The sequence below is a fragment of the Felis catus genome, chromosome F1 (genome assembly GCF_018350175.1).
Source record: "Felis catus isolate Fca126 chromosome F1, F.catus_Fca126_mat1.0, whole genome shotgun sequence".
Classification (NCBI taxonomy): Eukaryota; Metazoa; Chordata; class Mammalia; order Carnivora; family Felidae; genus Felis; species Felis catus.
This window is the reverse complement of record NC_058384.1, coordinates 65,840,912-65,858,297: the sequence shown is the minus strand read 5'-3', so window position 1 is coordinate 65,858,297 and position 17,386 is coordinate 65,840,912. Positions and strand designations below refer to the sequence as shown.

General features: G+C 46.7%; 2 protein-coding genes across 4 annotated transcripts in view; both read left to right on the top strand.

Annotated features, from left to right (window-relative positions):
• LOC105260178 (T-cell surface glycoprotein CD1a-like) overlaps positions 1-15,901 on the top strand; it is a 112,993-nt gene extending 97,092 nt beyond the window's left edge. The window contains exons 1-6 of one of the 3 annotated variants that reach the window (XM_045048759.1): positions 7,537-8,597; positions 13,158-13,424; positions 14,098-14,376; positions 14,555-14,833; positions 15,162-15,252; positions 15,364-15,901. In XM_045048759.1, coding sequence (XP_044904694.1) covers positions 8,273-8,597; positions 13,158-13,424; positions 14,098-14,376; positions 14,555-14,833; positions 15,162-15,252; positions 15,364-15,409 — 1,287 coding nt within the window. In that variant the 5' untranslated portion in view covers positions 7,537-8,272 and the 3' untranslated portion in view covers positions 15,410-15,901. Of the gene's footprint in view, positions 1-7,536; positions 8,598-12,101; positions 12,609-13,157; positions 13,425-14,097; positions 14,377-14,554; positions 14,834-15,161; positions 15,253-15,363 lie in introns of those variants that run through there. The other 2 variants (XM_023249721.2, XM_045048760.1) reach the window with 2 other exon arrangements.
• Positions 3,686-7,426, top strand: LOC101099272 (T-cell surface glycoprotein CD1a-like). The gene is made up of 6 exons (XM_019822350.3): positions 3,686-4,085; positions 4,632-4,898; positions 5,572-5,850; positions 6,050-6,328; positions 6,657-6,747; positions 6,895-7,426. The coding sequence occupies exons 1-6, from the start codon at positions 4,025-4,027 to the stop codon at positions 6,938-6,940; spliced, it is 1,023 nt and encodes a 340-aa protein (XP_019677909.3). The 5' UTR covers positions 3,686-4,024; the 3' UTR covers positions 6,941-7,426.
• Positions 15,902-17,386: the final 1,485 nt, after the last annotated feature.

Sequence of the window (17,386 nt, the reverse complement as noted above, 5' to 3'; positions counted from 1 at the left end):
ATGAAAAATTATACACCATCAAATTGGACAGCCTACAAGAAATGGATAGATTCCTAACAACACATAATCTCCCATAAATGAAGTCAGATGAAATAGAAACTTGGAGCAGACCATTTATCAGCAATGAAATTGAATCAGTGAGGAAAAAATTCCTAACAAACAAAAGTCCAGGACCAGAAACCTTCACAGGAGAATTCTACCAGATATTTAAAGAAGAAATAATACCTATTCTTCTCAAACTATTCCACAATATTGGGTGGAAAGCAGAGCTTCAAAATCATTTTATGAAGCCAGAATTATCCTGATACCAAAAGCAGATAAAAACACTATAAAAGAGAGAACTGCAGTCCAATACTTCAGATGAATAAAGATACAAAAATCCACAACATCATAGTAACAGATTGAATCCAACAATACATTAAAAATTTCATTTGTAACGATCATGTGGAATTTATTCCCAAGATTCAGTATCACTCAATATTTACAAATCAATCAGTATTATATATGACATAACAAGAGACAGGATAAAAACTGTATGATCATTTCAATAGGTGCAGAAAATTTGTTTGACACAGTACAACATCCATTGATGATAAAGTCCCTCAACAAAATAGAGTTAGATATAACACAGCTCGACACAATAAAGGTCATATATAAAAAACCCACAGCAAACATCATACTTAGTAGTGGAAAATTGAGACCATTTCCCTTCACTTCAGGAAGAAGGCAAGGATATCCTCTATCACCATTTTTATTCAACACAGTACTGGAAGTCTCAGCCACAGAAATCAGACAAGAAAAAGTACATCCAGATTTACCAAGAAGAAGAAAACCATTCAGTATTTGCAGATGACACAATACTATATGTAAAAATCCTGAAGATCCCTCCAAAACTACCAGAGAAAATAAATGAATTCAGTATGGTCACAGTATACAGATTCAATTTAGAAAAATCCCTTGCATTTATATACACTAATAATGAGGCAGCAGAAAGAGAAATTAAGAAAACCATCCATTTATAGTTGCACCAAAAATAATAACATATCTAGGCATACACTCGACCAAAGAGGTGAAAGACCTGTGCTCTGAAAACTATAACACACTGATGAAAACATTTGAATGAGACACAAAGAAATGGAAAGGCATTCCATGCACATGGACTGGAAGAACAAATATGTGAACATGTGTGTACTACTCAAAGCAATCTATAGATTTAGTGCAATACCGCTCTAAATCCCAATAGAATTTTTCACAGAACTAAAGCCAACAATGTAAAATTTGTATGCAACCACAAAAGACTCCAAATGGCTGAAGAAATCTGGAAAAAGAAAAACAAAGCTGGAGTATCACAATTCCATATTTCAAGTTATACAACAAAGCTATGGTAATCAAAACAGTATGGTATTGGCACAAAAGTAGACACATAGATGAATGGAAGAGAGTAGAGAGCCCAGAAATAAATTAATGATCTTATGGTCAATTAATCTTTGACAAAGGAGGCAAGAATTTGCAATAGGAAAAAGAAAGTCTCTTCAACAAACGGTATTGGGAAAACTGGACAGCTACATGTAAAAGATAGAAACTAGACCACTTTCTTACACCATACATGAAAATGAACTTAAACTAGCTTAAGGACCTAAATGTGAGACTTGAAATCATATACATCGTAGAAAAGAGCATGCCCAGTAATGTCTCTGACATCAGCCACAGCAACGTTTTTCTAGATATGTCTCCTGAGGCAAGGGAAACAAAAGGAAAAGATAAGCTGTTGAGACTGCATCAAGATAAAAAGCTTCTGCACAGTGAAGGAAACAATTAACAAAACTAAAAGGCAGCCTATGGAATGGGAGAAGATATTACCAAATAACATATCTGATAAAGGATTAGTATCCAAAATATGTAAAGAACTTGTACAACAAAACACCAAAAAGACAAATCATCCAATTAAAAAATGGGCAGAAGACATGAATAGACATTTCTCCCAAGAGGACTTCCAGATGGCCAACAGACCCCTGAAAAGATGCTCAACATCACTAATCGTCAGGGAAATGCAAAGCAAAACCACAACAAGAAATCACCTCACACCAGTCAGAGTGGCTAAATTTATTTATTTATTTATTTATTTATTTATTTATTTATTAAAATTTTTATTTTTTCAATATATGAAGTTTATTGTCATATTGGTTTCCATACAACACCCAGGGTTCATCCCAAAAGGTACCCTCCTCAATACCCATCACCCACCCTCCCCTCCCTCCCACCCCCCATCAACCCTCAGTTTGTTCTCAGTTTTTAAGAGTCTCTTATGCTTTGGCTCTCTGCCACTCTAACCTCTTTTTTTTTTCCTTCCCCTCCCCCATGGGTTTCTGTTAAGTTTCTCAGGATCCACATAAGAGTGAAACCATATGGTATCTGTCTTTCTCTGTATGGCTTATTTCACTTAGCATCACACTCTCCAGTTCCATCCACGTGGCTACAAAGGGCCATATTTCATTCTTTCTCATTGCCACGTAGTACTCCATTGTGTATATAAACCAGAATTTCTTTATCCATTCATCAGTTGATGGACATTTAGGCTCTTTCCATAATTTGGCTATTGTTGAGAGTGCTGCTATAAACATTGGGGTACAAGTGCCCCTGTGCATCAGTACTCCTGTATCCCTTAGGTAAATTCCTAGCAGTGCTATTGCTGGGTCATAGGGTAGGTCTATTTTTAATTTTCTGAGGAACCTCCGCACTGTTTTCCAGAGTGGCTGCACCAATTTGCATTCCCACCAACAGTGCAAGAGGGTTCCCGTTTCTCCACATCCTCTCCAGCATCTATAGTCTCCTGATTCAGAGTGGCTAAATTTAAACACAGAAGAAACAAGTGTTGGGGAAGATGTGGAGAAAAAGGAAGTTGCACCCTGCTGGTGGGAGTGCAAATTGGTACAGCCACTAAGGAAAACAGTATTGAAGTTCCTCAAAAAACTCAAAGCAGAATTACCAAATGATCCATTAATTCTACTACTGTATACGTACCCAAATAATACAAAAACAGCAATTTGAAAACATACACGCACCCTTATGTTTACTGCAGCATTACTTACAATAGCCAAGATATGGAAGCAGCCCTAGTGTCTGTGGATAGATGAATGGACAAATATGATGTGGTATACACATACAGTGGAATATCACTAGCTGTAACAAGGAGCGAAATCCTTCCATTTGCAACCGCATGGATAGATCTAGAAAATATGATGGTAAGTGAAATAAGTCAGTCAGAGAAAGACAAATAGCATATGATTCCACTTATACGTGGAATGTAAGAAACAAGAGAAAGAAACAACAAAAAAAGAGATAAGAACAAAAAGAACTGGACCCTGAACTATAGAGAACACACTGCTGGTTACCAAGGAGGATGTGGTGGCAGGTGGGTGAAGTAGGTGAAGGAGATTAGGATTACCCTTATATTGATGAGCACTGAGTAAGGTGTAGAGGTGCTGAATCACTCTATTGTACACCTAAAACTAATATAACTCTGTATGTTAACTATACTGGAATTAAAAAAAAACCCAACCAAACAGAAGACCACTAACACTAATCAGCTGGGTTGGGGGTGAGACACGAAGGAAGTTCTTGGGCAGTGTCCCAAGGACTGGAGAGACAGGGTGACAGCAGACTCCAGGGCTGGGTGCTGGGGACTGTGTGTTTTCATGGGTTACTGTCTGGATGACGAGAAAAGGCACGAGTGGCAGGGTCCCTTTTCCATGCCATGCAAGACTTGCTCCCCAGCACTTGAATTAGTGCCTCAGGGAGCAGGATGGAGGCAGGTGACAGGGAGAACCTGGAAGCCAGAGAGGAGGGTCAGACCCAGAGGGGAAGTGAAAGTCTGAGTAGGTGTCCAGGGTTGAGGGCGGAGACTCAGGGAAGGTGTGTGTGTTGAGAAGGAAGTCAGAAGAGAGGGGCTGCGTGTGGGGAGGTTTGTGAGAACAGACGCCAAAGACCCACTTTCCGAGAGAAAGAAAGAACATCTGCACATAAGATGCTGTTGTTGCAACTGGTCTTGCTCACGGTTCTTGTCCCAGGTGGTGACAGTGACGACGGTGAGGGCTCTGGGCCTGCCTTGTGGGGGCACGTGTGTGTGCGTGTGTCTGTGTGTGTGCTTGTATGTGTGCGCACACACATGTGTGCATTGGTGTGCATGTGCTTGTGTTCTGTATGTGTAAATATATGTGGCTATGTGTGGATAGTGCCTGTGTGCGTCTCTCTGTGTTTGCATGTGTGCACATGTGTGTGTCTGTACATCTGTGTTTTTGTATGCGTGTGTGCATAATTCTGAGTATTTGTGTGTGTACATACGTGCATTTGTGTCTGTGCATATGGGCATGCAGGGTGTGGGTTCCCCAGCACATACCTGGGGAGTGTGGGATGTCAGCCTAGTTCCTTCCTGAGCATCCTTGACCCCAGGGCCTTGTACTCTTCTGGACCATGGGTATGAAGCTCTGGGCTCTGGGGCAGCACGTGTCTCCAGAGGGAACTACAGCTCCCTTTCCTCCAGATTTTGATGCCCCTCCCTGAGACCTTTTTCTGCATTCTCTCTCCTTCCCAATGCCCTCCTCTTCCTCAGTCTATCTGTTCTTCTTGTACAGACTTCCAGGAGCCAATCACTTTTCGAACCATCTTGACAGCATCCTTTTACAACCATTCGTGGACACAAAATCTGGGCTCTGCTTGGCTGGATGGGCTGCAGACTCATGGCTGGGACAGCAAGACGGGCACTTTCATGTACAAGCGGCCTTGGTCCAAGGGCAACTTCAGCGAGAAGGAGCTGAGGGAAGAGGAAAGGACATTACAGACATTCTCCATGATTTTTCCTTTGATATTTCAGAACCATGTTCGTCAATGGCAACTTGAATGTGAGTTTGGATCCATCAGGGCAGATGGGATGGAGGTGGCAGGCGTATGCATCTCCTTGAGTTCCTTCTTCCTCTAGGAAGGAGCGTCCCCTGGCTTCTGAACTTCATGTCTCTCCCCATCATAAAACTGAATTCCACATGTGTTTAGGGGGCAGAACCTAGACCCCGATTCTTGAAAACCTTCATGTCTTCTGCTATTTCCCATCCTCTCATTAACCACAGGCTGTGCTGTCATGTCTCTATTGGTATCTCCCATGACCACCCCATTTCCTGGCCTCCAGCCAGGTACCCACCTCTCCCTCACTCTGTGACTCATCCTTGAAATGTGCTTTTCACCCAATCCAGATCGCTCAGTGAATCTATGTGTTTCCTGTACCCACTGCTCTTCCCTCACCCTAGATGATTTTATCCCAGCTCTCCATTGGAGACCTTCCCTGTTCTCTGCCACACCCTTCCAGTATCTTCTCCCACATTTGTGCCTTCCTCAGTCACTCACCTCTTCCTCTGCCTCCAGTGACCACCCATTTTCTGAGCCTCCACCTAAACCAAACTTTGCTCCATTCTTTCCAACACACTCAATATCTCCCTCTGCTTTCTTTGCCTTTCACTTATATTCACCTCATTTCATTTCTTTCTCTCCCCCTTTCCTATAACACACAGCCTCTGTTCCCAGATCCCTTTCAGGTACAGGTGGCAAAAGGCTGTGGGCTACATGTTGGGGAGCCATCAGTAGGCTTCATGAAGATTGCATATGAAGGATCAGATCTCGTGAGCTTCCAGAACACGTCATGGTGGCCATCTCCGAAAGGAGGAAGGAGGGCTCAGCAGGTCTCCAAACTATTCAATCAGTACCATGTGGTCAACTTAAGAATACGAGCACATATTATTGACATCTGCCCCCGTTTCCTCTTGGGTCTTCTAGACGCAGGGAAGGCAGATCTCCAGCGGCAAGGTCAGTCCTGCTCCCTCCCTCCAAGCATTCTCTATTTTGCACTCATAAATTTGCAACATTTCCTCAAATTCAGAGTGAAAAGGGGCCAAGAGGGAGAGGGGTGATGTTGACAGGTTTCTAGAGGTGGAAAGACGTGTGTATCTAAAGCGATGTGAAGATTTACCTTCTCAGTCTGAGAATACCTGTCCTGTCTCTGCAGTGAGGCCAGAGGCCTGGCTGTCCCCTGGCCCAAGTCTGGGGCCTGACCATCTGCTCCTCGTGTGCCACGTCTCTGGCTTCTACCCAAAGCCAGTGTGGGTGACGTGGATGCGGGGTGAGCAGGAGCACCAGGGCACCCGACGAGGCGAGGTCTTGCCCCATGCTGACGGGACATGGTATCTTCAGACGTCCTTGGACGTGGAAGCCAGAGAGGCAGCTGGCCTGTCTTGCCGAGTGAGACACAGCAGTCTAGAAGGCCGGGATATGGTCATCTACTGGGGTGAGAAAGGGCGGGATCCCCTCTGGGAAAGACGGTGGCAGGTCCTCAGAGCCAGAGAGCCTGAAGAGAAACTTGGGATTCTAGGATTCCAGACTAAAAAGTGCATATATTTAGTAACCCAGGAAGTGGTGAGCTGTGTGTGAGGGTCCTGTAGATGTGGGAGGAAGCAGAGATTGGGTGAACGGTCCATCTCTGAGCAGGGATAGGAAACGAGAAGGAGGAAGGGTGGTTGGTGAGGCAGAGGGTGACGGGAGCAAAAAGGACCAGGTAGGTGCAGGTCAGCCCGGGGTGGATGGGAATTGACACCCTCTGTGCACCAAACCCACAGAGCAGCACCGCCCCGTGGGCTTGGTCTTCCTGGCGGTGGTCGTGCCCCTGGTGCTTCTGGCAGGTCTTGCCTCCTGGCTCTGGAAGCGCCGGTAAGTCTCTGGAGCCACCTTTCTGCACTTTCCGAAGTGTCTCCCCACTTTCCTGTCTGTCCTCAGCCCTCCTCGTCCCAGTGCCGTTCCCCCTGCATTCCTCACCTCCCCCCTGCTACAGAACGATTTCCAATCTGTTCCTCCCAGGAAATCACACGAGACACCTCAGTGTACTGGCCTCCCTTTGGAGTGAGATCCCGGCAGCCCAGGACCAGGACGTCCCTAAACCCAGCTCAGTGGTGATGGACCAGCAAGTCTCTATGTGACTGTTGTCTTTCCTTTCTGCTCAGTGATCAGTTGTCAAGATGAGTTAAGTGTAATTTAGGGGGATTTGTTGTTCTGACCTGACTCTGGGACTTAAATCTCAAAATTATCTCAGAGTATAATGAAGTCCCAGCAACGTCCATGCGTCACAGGCATCAGACATCACTTCCTCCAGTGAGCCGTCCCTTATTCATAACTGGAAGCAGTCTTTGCTTGGTGAGAATTAGCACCGCATTTTCCTGCACTTGGCAAATCTATTCCTGACCCCCAGCCCTTGTTGCCAACAGTTAGGGTCCTTTCCCTTCTAATTCTTAGGACTTTAGAGATGAGGTCCATGTCTTTTTAATATTTGTATCCTTGGCAAGGAGCCCCACTGCATGGAATATGTCCTCAATAAATACCTGTGTTGAATTTATGTCAGTTTCATAGGTTTGTCTTTTTCTTTTGCCTCCTGACAGGTTTGTAGTAGTTCAGATGTTTGCACACGTGGACATTTCTGGAAAATAACGTTGAGATAGAAGGGATGGAAAAGGTGAAAAATATTGGGAGGGGGAGAGCAAATCATGGCACTTCACCAAACTTCTCCCCTACATTGGATTATTTGCCTGCTTCTGTTGGGTCCAGTCCACCTGTCATGCTCTCATGGCCACCTTGTGGTTTTCGGTTGGTTGACTCCACCCTCGTGTGTAGCCCTGGGTTCTAATCAGCCTGACTTCCTCAGGAGAAAGCATCTTTGACAATGTGACAGGACAAAGGATGGACAGGTAATCTCCAGTTCATGACAATCATCAGACAGCTGTCACTTGTCCTTGCCCAGAGTGATGGCTCAGGGCCAACACCTGCTCCAGGTGGCTCAGGTCACAGGCATTCTGATTCCTGTGGTCAATGTCAGAGAATGAGATGATCTTTCTTGTCCCAGATGATAAGGTCGGGGTATGAAGCGTAAACAACTACAATCCATTTTTCAGCAGCAGAACAGCAAGCCTGAGGATGACACCTGCATTCAAGAAGGCAGAGAAATTGTACATGTGAAGTTTTCCAAGAGGTTGGATCCAACGTGTTCTCACCACAAGAATGAGAAGAAGAGAAAAGAAAGAGAAAGGAGAGGACCCAGATGTGAGGTGGTGGGGTAGTGTGGTCGTGGGCATCATGTCACCCTGTACATCAAGTGTGTACTTCGTTTTATGGTTTTTTTTGGAGAAAACAGAGTTTATTGCCCAGCAATTAAAAGTATTCAAATGTGGGATGAAAGCTACATAAAATGTTAATTTTCACGGTTTGCTCGAATTCAGGTTTCCTTGGCCAATTCTTCATTTTCCTTCAAAGTGCTGCATGCCACTCGAGGCTCGGCAGCTCAGGACCTGAGCGTCACCTGCAGCTCCCTGAATACTGTGTGCACTGGGCTCCCGACGTTCTTCAGGCCGTCCTCTCGGAGAAGCTGTTGGAAGACTTTCATCAGGAGGACCTTTGTTCTTGTCACATCACAGGCTGTGCTGCACCTGCCAGAGCTGGCGAAGGCCCATGTGACCCGTGGGGCCTCCCAGCCATCCTTCCTCAGGGGCTAGAAAACTGCACTCTGTACAAAGGTACAGTTTTCATTTGTCATCCTATTCCCGTGAAGCAGAAAACAGTAGCAACAACAAAACCAAAGCATCACAAAAGTGAAGGCAGACGCACAGACCCGCAGAAGGGACTGGAGCCCCAATAACCCTGGGATCCCCGGTTCCATCAGCCCATTCATTTCCTGTATGGTTTCAGCCCACAAAGGTGGATTTCTGTCCTTTGTGATTGGGTGCTCCCTCTGATGGACGTGGACGTGGCCCCTGGGGATGCTGGGATAATATCTCTCTTCCTTGCGGTGTTCTTCCTCACTCTTCTCTTCCTTGCCTTCAATTCTTGAAAATATTCCTCTATTCCTTTTCTTGCCTGCTTGCCTTTTTCTTCACGTGTCCTCACCTGTCCCACTTTACCCCGTCTTATTGACACTGACATCTGGATCAATCCCTATCCTGGGTGTTTTCGTGGGTTTCTAACAAACCGCTGATCAGGAATCGAGTGCTGCTTCAGCTGCTGGATAAGTGGTAAAAATTTTCTCCAGGGTTTTCCTAGAGATGGAAGGGTAAGGTGCACCAGCCTTCATGAACCAGGAGCTGTCGTGGCAATGGCATTAGATACTCAAAATGCGAGAAATTTTCCATGGATTTCTTCCCAACACAATACATGTATTCATTCATTCATTCATTCATTCATTCATTCATTCATATGTACATTCTGTTATTCATTCATTCATTCATTCATAGGTACATTCTGTTATTCATTCATTCATTCATTCATACGCACATTCTATTATTCATTCATTCATTCATTCATTCATTCATTCATGACTTAGCTTTTCCTGTTTGTATGGGAAACATGTTCTCTAAGACTGGTTCTAAAATGTATGAGAGGCAGCTGTGTGTACAGGTGTTTAAGACATAACGAATAATCTTGTCCTCCAAGCTTTTTTTTTTTGCTATGTACATTTAATCATCCAGAGCAAACTTTAGAATTGGTAAATAAGAAAATTTAACCTCACAGATTTCAGCAATAATTGCTTTATTAAATGATCCATGAATCACACATCACTCCATGTGGCCCTCAGGTAGGCACTTAGAGAAGTTGTACAAATGGAAGGTTTTTTACAGAGGGAGGGTGGGGCTGGGGAGATAGCAGCAAATGTGAAGGATTGTTCCAGGAATCAGGCCTCTTTCTTGGGGGAAGAGTAAGGGCTCTTATCATGCATATGACCTCATCTGTCTTTGGGGGCTGGAGAGAAACCAGGTGACAGACTCATTGCTCTGTGGAAAGAAAAATTTGCTGGTGATGACTGGGTAAGGCTACATTTCTGGGTGGTTGTAGTTTGTTCAATTGGGTATGAAGTCCCAGGGAGGGAACTCAGCTGATGACATCATTTTGGGTCTGCGATTTTCTTTTTCTAACAGGATGTGGCTCAAGGGCATGTATCTTCATCGTCTTGAACCCCCACCAGCAGGAGCTGCCCTTGGTTCCCTGCTGGCCGGTCTGCTTCAGACAGAGAGGGGGACGCTACCTCTGCTCTGGTCCAGTCCCATCCTCAGCCAGGTGCTTTGTGTTTCAGTTTGGGGACTGGGCCTTCCGAGAGTTCCCCCTTTGCTCAGAAGATGGAGCCTCTTAGTCTGGGACAAGGTGTGTTCCTGTCCCTTCCCCCACTGCCCCTCGCCCTAGCTGCAGAGTGGCTCACTGTGCCCTGAGGTAGTGGGGCTCCCTGCCCTTCCCACACCCAGTGAAGGCTCCTTTCTGTGTGGGGGATGGTGGCCTTCCCGCCCTTCTCAGGAGGGACCTGCTGTCAGACCCCAGGCTTGTACCACCAGAAAGCAGTTCTCTGGTCTGAATCCTGGACTTCAGTTTGTCAGAACCCTGGGAGGCCAATGGGCAAAAGCCTAGAGACATATCAAATTTGCTAAGTCTGTGACTCTCAGGGCCTCCCAGTCCTCAATGAGCCTTCAGTCATTTGTTAACAATTGTAGCTGAATTATTCATTCTGGTTTATAAAGCCTCTGGCATCTGAATCCCTGATTTTCTTGGAGGAGTCTGTATTTCCCTAGATTTTGGGTTGACAACTTGCTCTCACCCTTCAACTTTGATGGATTCCAGAGAAGTGATTTGGGCGATCCAGCTTTTCAAAATCTTATGTGTGGGAGTGAGCTCTTTCCAATTTTCTATGTTCCAGTCTGAACTTGCCAAAAATATTATCTCTTTCTCAACAGCCTGAGTTTATTTCAGTTTACTGGTCATCCAAGAAATAACAAGACAAATAGCCCAAACACATTATCCAGATGACATAAAGCACAAATACTTAAGGGCTTTTAAACACTTAAGAACACCACGGAAGTAGAAGGTCAGCATGTCCAGCACGGCCAACTCATGATAAGACAAGCATGGAACATTCTAGCAGGAATAGTAGGAAAGGAATCTGGATACATGATTCCAGAACACTCTATTAAGTCCACACACTATAAATTCCCATGATTTCTTGTTGTAGATTAGCCGTAGGACCCTCGGTGTGAACTTCATGGTTATTAGCATATGCTTGACTCCAAAAGATAACTGTGTAGATTCAGATTTCATCAAGTAGGATTACAACTAATACTTTTGGATACGAAAAACATTTTTATGCCAAAGAAATCCATAACCTTTAAGAATAATTTGATGCCTGAACTGAATTATTCAATCACTCAGAGTTAATCATCGAGCACCTACCACTTGCCAGGCCCTGTTGGATTTGGGATCCGGTTCCAGGGGATTAGAAACACTTGAGCCAACAACTGAGTCAAGATTCTGAGAGGGCAAACACCTGTAAAGGTCACCACTTTAGTAAATATTGTTTCAGGCAGGTTTGTTAGAGTCTAGAGTCTGCACGTTAAGAGAAAACTCAGCACACCAAAATGGTTAGTTCTTGGTTGACATGATTTTCTTCCCAAGTAGACTAAAAGCTCCTTGAATAGTGGTTCCATTGTGAACACTGTATTGTCATGCATGTAGCGAGGTGCTTGGATCCAGGAAGCTGTTAAGTGACGGTTTGGTGAGTGAATATATATTAATGCAAGTCCGACTGAGGGGGTATTCTTCAGATGTTTCAATACCCTGTGGTCTCTCTGATGGCAACTGATTCTCCCCTAAAAATAATGGTGAACTGGTGGTTGTTGATACTGTTACACAGGCAATCATGGCGAAATTTGGAAATAGAGTAAGTGTTAAAAGAAACCCATGGACTCAAAATGGGGCCTTGGGCAGGCCAACTCCCCAAACCTTGTTTACCCTAACCTAAGTGCAGTCCAACCTCCCCCAGAAATGTAAGTCTTCCCCCGTCAGTGAGGAATTCTCTGTTCATCACAGTGAGGTCCTCTCTCACATGGACCCTCTCCATCCCCCAAGAGAGGAAGTCATCTGCATGATTAGACCCTTTTCCTCAATTAAAAGAAGGTGACCTTCAAATTTATTGGGTTGATTTTGAATTTTAATGCAGACAGTGAGAAGGCATAGGTGGGAATGGGTTGGGGTGGGGGTGAGACATGGACGGAAGCCCTTGTGGGGTGTCCCAAGGTCATGAGAAGGTGACAGCAGGGGCCGGGGCTGCGTGCTGGGGAGCCGTGTGTCTTCATGGGTTACTGTCTGGATGAGGAGAAAAGGCACGAGAGTTAGGGTCACTTTTCCATGCCACACGAGACTTGTTCCCCAGCCTGAACAGGGCCTGAATCAGGGCCTCAGGGAGCACAACGGAGGCTGGTGACAGGGGGAAGCTGGAAGCCGAGAGGAGGGTCAGACCCGGAGGGGAAGTGAGAGTCTGAGTAGGTGTCCAGGGTTGAGGGCGGAGCCCATTTGCATTGTCGGGGAGACTCAGGGAAGGCGTGTGTGTTGAGAAGGAAGTCAAAAGAGAGGAGCTGCGTGTGGGGAGGTTTGTGAGAACAGACGCCAAAGACCCACTTTCCGAGAGAAAGAAAGAACATCTGCACATAAGATGCTGTTGTTGCAACTGGTCTTGCTCACGGTTCTCGTCCCAGGTGGTGACAGTGACGATGGTGAGGATGTGGCCCTGCCTGGTCGGTGCAAGAGTGTTTGTCTACATTTGTGTGATGTGTGTCATGTGTGCACATATGTTGTGTACATGTGTGCATGTGTGTATATGTGTATGAGTATGTGTGTATAGGTGCTTGTGTGTGTATCTCTGTGTGTTTCTGCCGTGTGTGCACGTGTGTGGGTGGGTGTCTGTATGTCTGTGTCTCCGTCTGTGTCTATGTGCGTGCATATCACGTGTAACTCTGAGTGTGTGTGTACGTGTGTGCATTGGTGTCTGTGCGTGTGTGCACACATGGTGTGGGTTCCCCAGCACATCCCTGGGGAGTGAGGCATGTCCACCTGGTTCCTCCCTGAGCCTCCCTGACCCCAGGGCCTTGTGCTCTTCTGAATGGTGGGTGCCAAGCTCGGGGCTCTGGGGCAGCACGTGTCTCCAGAGGGAACTACGGCTCCCTGTCCTCCAGATTTCGGTGCCCCTCCCTGGCCCCTTTTGCTGATTCTCTCTCCTTCCCTCTGCCCTCCTCTTCCTCAGTCTATCTGTTCTTCTGGCACAGACTTCCAGGAGCCGATCACTTTTCGAATCATCCTGACCGCCTCTTTTTACAACCGTGCCCGGACACAAAATCAGGGTTCAGCTTGGCTGGGACAGCTGCAGACTCATGGCTGGGACAGCAAGACCGGAGCTTTCATTTTCCTGCGGCCTTGGTCCAGGGGCAACTTCAGCAACGAGAAGTTCATGGAACTGGAAAAGTTATTCCATTCGTACTCCATTAGATTTCTTCAGGTATTTCAGGACCATGTCAGTCAATGGCAGCTTGAATGTGAGTTCAGGTCCCTCAGGGCAGGTGGGATGGAGGTGGCCGGTGTGTGTGTTGCCATGAGTTCCTTCTTCCTCCAGGAAAGAGACTCCACTGGCTGCTGAACCTCTCGATTCCCCATCGTAAAACTGAATCACACCTGTCTGTTCAGGTGGCAGAATCCAGACGCTGATTCTCGAAAAGCCTTATGTCTTCTGCTCCTTCCCCTCCTCTCGTTGACCTCAGGCTGTGCTCTGAGGCCTCCAGTAGTGTCTGCAGTGACCACCCCATTCCTTGGCCTGCAGCCAGACATCCTCCTCTCCCTCACTCTGTGACGGATCCTTGAAATGTGCTTTTCTCCCTGTTCAGTCCCCTCAATGACCTCTGTCTATGTGTTCCCTGTATCCACTTCTGTCTTCTCACTCTAGATGATTTTATCCAAGCTCTCCAGTGGAGGCCTTCCCCGTTCTCTGCCCACACCCTTCCAGTCACTCCTTCAACATTTGTTTCTTCTGCAGTCATTCACCTGCTCTGCCTCCAGTGACCACCACTTCCCCTCTCTCTGAGCCTTCACTCAAAGCACACTTTGCTTGATTCCTTCCAATACCCTCAACTTCTTCTTCCGTCCATGGCTTCCACTCACCTCATGTCAACACTTTCCCTTCTCTATTCCTGTATCTCAAACCTCTCTTTCCAGATCCGTTTCAGGTCCAGCTGGAAGGAGGCTGTGAGCTGCACCTTGGAGAAGTATCAGTAGGATTTGTGCATATTGGATATCAAGGATCAGATCTCATGAGCTTCCAGAACACGTCATGGTGGCCATCTCCAAAGGGAGGCAGAAGGACCGAAGAAGTCTGCACACTATTCAATCGGTTCTATGTGATCAATGAAATTATACACACACTTCTCAGTGATACCTGCCCTCAGTTCCTCTTGGGTCTTCTTGATGCAGGAAAGGCATATCTCAAGCGACAAGGTCAGTCCTGCTCCCAACCTCCAAGCATTCTCTATTTTGCACTCATAAATTCACACCATTTCTCAGCTTCAGGGTAAGAGGGGGCCAAGAGGGAGAGGGAATGATGCTGACAGGTTTCTAGAGGTGGAGCGTGAAGATCTTCCCTCTCAGTCTGAGAATTCCTGTCCTGTCTCTGCAGTGAGGCCCGAGGCCTGGCTGTCCACTGGCCCCAGTCCGGGGCCTGGCCGTCTGCTCCTCGTGTGCCACGTCTCTGGCTTCTACCCAAAGCCAGTGTGGGTGACGTGGATGCAGGGTGAGCAGGAGCACCAGGGCAGCCGACGAGGCGAGGTCTTGCCCCATGCTGACGGGACATGGTATCTTCAGACATCCTTGGACGTGGAAGCCAGGGAGGCAGCCGGCCTGTCTTGCCGAGTGAGACACAGCAGTCTAGGAGGCCAGGATATTGTCCTCTACTGGGGTGAGAAAAGGGCTGGTGCCCAGCTGGGAAAGGGTGGTCCTCCAGCAGTGCAGGAGAGACAGATACAAAGTTGGGATTCTAGGGACTCCAGATCATAAAGGACTAAAATTTAGTGACCTAAGAAACGGAGAGCTGGGTGCGAGGGTCCTGTAGATGTAGCAGGAAGCAGAGGGTTGGCTGAAGGGTCCATCTGTGAGCAGGGATGGGAGAGGAGAAAGAGGAAGGGTGGTTGGTAAGGCAGAGGGTGATGGGAGGAAAAAGGACCAGGTAGGTGCAGGTCAACCCGGGGTGGATGGGAATTGACACCCTCTGTGCACCGAACCCACAGAGCAGCACCGCCCCGTGGGCTTGGTCTTCCTGGCGGTGGTCGTGCCCCTGGTGCTTCTGGCAGGTCTTGCGTTCTGGCTCTGGAAGCGCTGGTAAGTCTGGAACCACCTTCCTGCTCTTTCCCAACTGTGTAATTCCATGCCCCTTCCCCTGAAGTCCTCACCTCCACCTGCTGCAGAGCATTTCCAATCTGTTCCTCCCAGGAAATCACACTGGAGACCTCAGTGCACTGGCCTTCCTTTGGAGTGAGATCCCTGCAGCCCCGGTTCCAGCACTTACCTAAACCCAGCTCAGTGGTGATGGATTTGCAAGTCTCTGTGTGCAACTTTTGTCTTTCCTTTCTGCTCGATGATCAGTTGTCAATATCGGCCAAGAATAATTTAGCGGGCTTTGTTGTTCTCACCTGATTCTTGGAGTTAAATTCTACATTTTCTCCAAGTAAAATGAAGCCTGAGAACCTCCCTGGGTCACAGGCATCAGATGCCACTTCCTCCAGGGAGCCCTCCCTGATTTTCAAGGGGAAACAGTCTCTGCCTGCTGAGAATTTCCAACGTCCATAGTTTCTCTTTGGCAAACGTATGACTCACTTCCCATCCCTTATTGTCCCCAGTTGGGTCCCTTTTCCATCCTAATTCTTAGGCCTCTTGAGAGTAAAGTCCATGTCTTTCTAATATTTGTATCCTTGGCAAGGAGTCTCACCTGTCTGGAATATGTCCTCAATAAAAGTCTGTGTTGAATTGATGCCAATTTCGTAGTTTTTTCTTTCGCCTCCTGTGGTGTTTGTAGTAGTTGAGACGTTTGATGTTCTTCTTGTTAAAAGTCTTTTCACTTTGCCTGGAGACTTGATACTGTTATGGTTCCTTGGTAACGTCTCTGAGCCTCTGAGGAGAGTATTGTCTGGATATTTCTATTATTTAAACACAGACACCTGTTGGAGTCGACTTGTTGTGGATGAAAGGAGGAGGGCACATGCAGGTCCTGGCTGTTTGAGGCCCTCAGGACAGCAGCAGAGATGTCACCCTGGGGCTTATTGGCAATATAGGGGCTTGGCCTCAGCTGAGGTTCCCTGCATCACGATTTGCATTTTAGCAAAACCAGCAGGGGATTCACAGGTGCATAAATGTGGTGCCTGAGAGGTAGCAGTGGGAGCGCGTCCCTGGAGGGAAACGAGTGGGTCCAGAAAAGCCAGTAAGAGTGTTGTCCTCAGGAATGAATGGGAGTCTGGCAGGGAGAGGGCATACAGAGCATCCTCACATTCGTGGCTGCTGTGTCACAGTCCCTGAGGACACGGAGTCAGCCACAGTGAGCCGTTGCTCCTGGAGTTAATAGGGGGTTGGGATCATGGGAGCCTCTGCCTGCAACACTTGCCCACTGATGAATACACAGCTTTGTTTCCTGTGTGTTTGTGTTTAAATAGAGCTTATTCGTATATATATGTGTGTCTCCAAATAATTGATTGCATGTTCTATTTCCCTATACGGAAATACCAGCTCAAAAGTTTGTAATATTCCCCTGCATGGGTCCTGTGATATCCACGGTCTTTGGCTTTCAGCCCCAAAGCTGTGCTGCCCATGATGCTTTAGAAACAAACAAGAAATGGTCATCATCTCATGAATCCATGAATATAGTTTCCTTTCCCCTTTTCTGTGGTGTCATCATAGCATCCTAGATGTGACTTTAGTACTTTCTAGAGTGGCTCCACATGGCCATCACAAATTTTCTGTTCCTTTTCCTGAATTTATTGTATTATTGATTCATTACCACTGACCTCATGGCCCACAACTCTGCCTTGTGAACCTGAGCGAGCCTTACCCGCACAGGTGTTTTTGTCTGTGAGGCACATCCCGCCTTCTGTGCTTAGGACCACCCATGCTCCTTGTAGCTCTGGGCTTCAGGGTCATTTTAAATACAAAATCACCAAGAAAGAGCATGTAAATGCGGAAAGTGTGGCAAATGGATCATGAATAGGACACGTGTTTGCAGTGTGGGAATTCACACAGGAAGGCAGAGCGGTACCTGGTTCATCCTCACCGGGGAACATGTGGGGTGTGTGACACATGTCGGCCACTCTATGTGTCCATGAACATCAATGAGCACATGTGTCTGGGGTTACCAATCAATGCCAGTAGGAAGACCAATCTGCACAGACAGACTCCGTGAATAATGAACATGGACTCTTTGTGACTTATGACCCCAAAGGCAGTGGAAACATCCATGGACAGACTT

Bases quoted from the DNA above. Each gene is read 5' to 3' on its own strand.
- LOC101099272 (XM_019822350.3), top strand. From the start codon at position 4,025: ATGCTGTTGTTGCAACTGGTCTTGCTCACGGTTCTTGTCCCAGGTGGT. The intron at 6,329-6,656 runs GTGAGAAAGGGC...CCAAACCCACAG, and splicing joins GGATATGGTCATCTACTGGG to AGCAGCACCGCCCCGTGGGC. The intron at 6,748-6,894 runs GTAAGTCTCTGG...TGTTCCTCCCAG, and splicing joins TCCTGGCTCTGGAAGCGCCG to GAAATCACACGAGACACCTC.